This window comes from Myotis davidii, unplaced genomic scaffold, assembly GCF_000327345.1.
Source record: "Myotis davidii unplaced genomic scaffold, ASM32734v1 scaffold496, whole genome shotgun sequence".
Taxonomy (NCBI): domain Eukaryota; kingdom Metazoa; phylum Chordata; class Mammalia; order Chiroptera; family Vespertilionidae; genus Myotis; species Myotis davidii.
In genome coordinates this window covers 1,575,674-1,579,271 of record NW_006289398.1, presented here as the reverse complement: position 1 = coordinate 1,579,271, position 3,598 = coordinate 1,575,674, and the positions used below count along the sequence as shown (strand labels likewise).

Sequence of the window (3,598 nt, the reverse complement as noted above, 5' to 3'; positions counted from 1 at the left end):
GCCAAACGCGCGGACAGCGGCTGCTGTGCCCCTGCATGTGTGTCCGGGCGGCTGGGAAGGGACGACCCAGCTATTTGCATCAGAGTCAGGAAGTTGATCTGTTGCAGCTGCAAGAAAATAAAAATCAAAGACACATCTGAGAATATAATGGGAAAAACATGAAGAACCAACAACGACCAGCTGCCTTCGCCACCACAGGCGCCCCTCTGTCGTCCTTCGCGTCTGCGAGACCCAGCAACGCTGAGCGGGAAGCGCAGCTGGGAGGCTGTTAGTAAAAAGGAAAAGACTGGCTTCCTGTCCTCACGGAGCTGCCCCTGGGAGGACCCGTGAGGCAGTTTGCGTTAAGTACCCCAGCGATCCCAGAGGAGGGTCTAATGGGAGGGAGGTGTTCACAGAGAATTCAAAGATGGGTGTGTGCCGGGGGCTCCTCACACGGGCACCACCTTGCCGTGTGGCCAGCAGCCCCTGAACACAGATGAACAGACGACTCCGGCACAGCTCCACTGCGAAAGAGAAGGCTAAGGGGCAGCTTGGCTGACAGCAACCAGACCTCCTCGACTGCCTGCCTCGTTGGGCTTTTATTGCAGTTTTTTTTTTTTTCATATATTTTTTTTTATTGACTTTTTACAGAGAGGAAAGGAGAGAGATAGAGATAGTTAGAAACATCGATGAGAGAGAAACATTGACCATCTGCCTCCTGCACATCCCCCACCGGGGAAGTGTGCGCAACCCAGGTACATGCCCTTGACCGGAATCGAACTTGGGACCTTTCAGTCCGCAGGCCGACGCTCTATCCACTGAGCCAAACCGGTTTCGGCTGCAGTTTTTATCTGTAGATACAACCGGAGGAGTACTCTTGGGAGGACACGTGTCCGCTAGGCGAGGGCATCCAGGAATCAGGTATAAGGATTACAGTAAGCACCCGGGGTCTGCACGTGCAAAGACTTGTTTGGAAAGGTCAAGGAGTCACTAGGGGCACCGCCTTCGACACTCCCCTCAGCCTCCCCCAAGTCAGAACTCCCATAAACAGGGCAGGCGGCCTTGCACACACTTCCTTTTTCTCAGAATGTCCTCCTCACAACCAAGGTGTGTGGGCGGGCTTTCAGGAAAGAAAGCAGCAGAGATTGGCAGACGGGTGAGGAAGGACTGGCTGGGTCAAGTGCAAGTACGCACGCCCGGCTGACGCCTGCGCAGCATTCAGTCCCCATGGGAGGTGATGCCTGGGGACGGCAGCCAGGATGACATGTTTACGGGGACCAGGTGGCTTTTTCCGCCTGGCCCAGCAGGGTGCCCTGCAGAGAGGAGCAGCGGGAACAAGGGCCGTTCTGCCATTTCCGAGGTCGTGACCAGAGAACACCATCAGCATCAACAGGCGCATCACGGAGTGGGTGTCAAGAAGCAGCCCCCGGGCACCCAGAGGTCCAGGGATTTGCCAGGTAGGAGATGGGACCCAGACGTGCGCACTGACACCGGCTCAACAAACAGTCTGGGCCAGGAATAGGGACTGTCCCACAGCCCGGGGTGCTTGTCCAGAAACGTAACGAGGATGAAGATTCGCCAAACAAGCTCTAGACCAGCCGTGGGCAAACTATGGCCCGCGGGTCGGATCCGGCCCGTTCGGCTGTTCTATCCGGCCCGCGGAGCCGAAAGGGCGGAGGGTTCTCTTGCTCTCCCCTCCGCTCCTTCACCAGCAGCAGTGGTAACATGGCAACATCAGGAAACACGGCCGCAGCTCCTTCTTCTGAGTCCAGTTTAAGAACCTGCTGTGGCCCTCGAGTCAAAAAGTTTGCCCACGGCTGCTCTAGACGCTGGTCACCTACGTACCTGTCACCACTTCCAAAAAGAGAAGGAAGGCAGGTGGCTGACAGTGATTCTTAACCTTTGCGAGAAGCCAAATTATTTGCAGAATTGGTGAAATACACAGGGCAGTGACCAGCAAAGGCCCTGTGCCATCCAAGAAACAAGTTTGAGAAACGCTTCTAGAACGTTAAGCTGTCAAAACAGGTTATAAAAAGGAAAAGGACTGGGGAGAATAAAAATAAAATCAGTTTCAACAGTGGGACAGGCAGAAAAGTATTCTCATCAGGCCCGTAAGTTCAAAGACATCAAGAATCACCAATGAAAACGGTGTATCGCATCCCATGAGTGGAGAACTGAGGGAAACGAGTACCTAAGGTACAAAGCGGGAAAGGAAAGTAATTTTAAACGTCGGTAGACAGAGAGGAGGATGACCAGGTGAGAACAAGACGCTGCAGGTCAAAGGGAAAGTATTCTGACCTGCAGCCGGCAACTTCCAAGCAAGCCCCGGCCGGGTGTGGCCCACCTAGGCGGTGGCAGGCGGTGGCAGGCGGTGGCAGGGATGAGCTCAGGGCCCTCTGAGCATGAGTCTGCTGGGCGGGCTTAACCCCCGCCTCACTTTGTGGGCACCTCTGCGTCTCAAAACGCTCAGTAAAACCAGTCAGCCTCTAGGCCAGTGGTTCTCAACCTTCTAATGCCGCGACCCGTTACTACAGTTCCTCATGTTGTGGGGACCCCCAATTTCATTGTTACACATTGAACATAATTAAAGCATAGTGACTAATCACACAAACAATATGTAATTATATATGCCTTTTCCGATGGTCTTAGGCGACCCCTGTGAAAGGGTCGTTCGACCCCCAAAGGGGCTGCGACCCACAGGTTGAGAACCGCTGCTCTAGGCCCTAGAGATCTGGGCGTCGGAATGAGCACGTGCCCAAAGCAGAGAAGCCGGGCGATTCCATTCCAGCCGCCCCTCCTGGACGTGTGTCCACATGTGAGAACCTTACATGCATCACGTGTGGCCTCACGCGCGCCTGGCAGAGGTGCTCACCTGGACTAACTTGAACACCTCGTCCTGGAGCATCTGCCTAACAGAACCGGGAGAGTCTGGCCGCCGCGCCCGGGGCTGGCCGCGCAGGGCCGGCGGGGGGGTGGGCACCAGGGTTTGTGAAGCAACGCTGACTCCATTGGGCACCACGGGCGGATCTGGAGATGATTTCTCTTTACATGCAGGGGTCTGTGCACTGCGCGGGGAGCGTATGAACAGAAACCACACGTTAACCAATACAGCACATTACAAGGCTATGATCTGAGTATCTGGGTCCTACTCGTTTCTTCTACTTTAACAGCTTTCTCAGTTTTCAGGAAATTTAAACCCCCCAGCCTGAATCTCCGTACCCGTCGCATCTGGCACCACCAGACACACAGGTCGTCAGCGCTTTCACTAAGAGGCGCGTGCTGCACGGTCAGCCTGGTCCCCTGCCTGCGTGACAAGCCAGAGCAGTTCACACAAGTATCCTACTTGCCTGGTCCCTGTAGGCATGAGTTTGAAACCTGTGCAAGTCATTCTTTCCGCTGTACAAACTATGTAATTTGTTTTGAGAATATGTGTGTGTTTGTTTTTAACTACATTTAATGACCCAGGGTGGAGTTAAGAAAACAGGAAATGTGCCTGGCTGGCGTGGCTCAGCAGCTGAGCATCAACCATGCACCCAGAGGTCACTGGTTCAATTCCCGATGCCCAGGTTTCAGGCTCCATCCCAGTAGGGGGCATGCAGGAGGCAGCCAATCAATGCAG

General features: G+C 54.5%; 1 protein-coding gene across 1 annotated transcript in view; it reads right to left on the bottom strand.

Moving 5' to 3' along the window:
• LOC102756115 (chromosome unknown open reading frame, human C5orf42) overlaps nucleotides 1–3,598 on the bottom strand; it is a 91,005-nt gene that overhangs the window by 49,058 nt on the left and 38,349 nt on the right. The window contains 2 exon segments of the mRNA XM_015562602.1: nucleotides 8–107; nucleotides 2,852–3,044. Coding sequence (XP_015418088.1) covers nucleotides 8–107; nucleotides 2,852–3,044 — 293 coding nt within the window.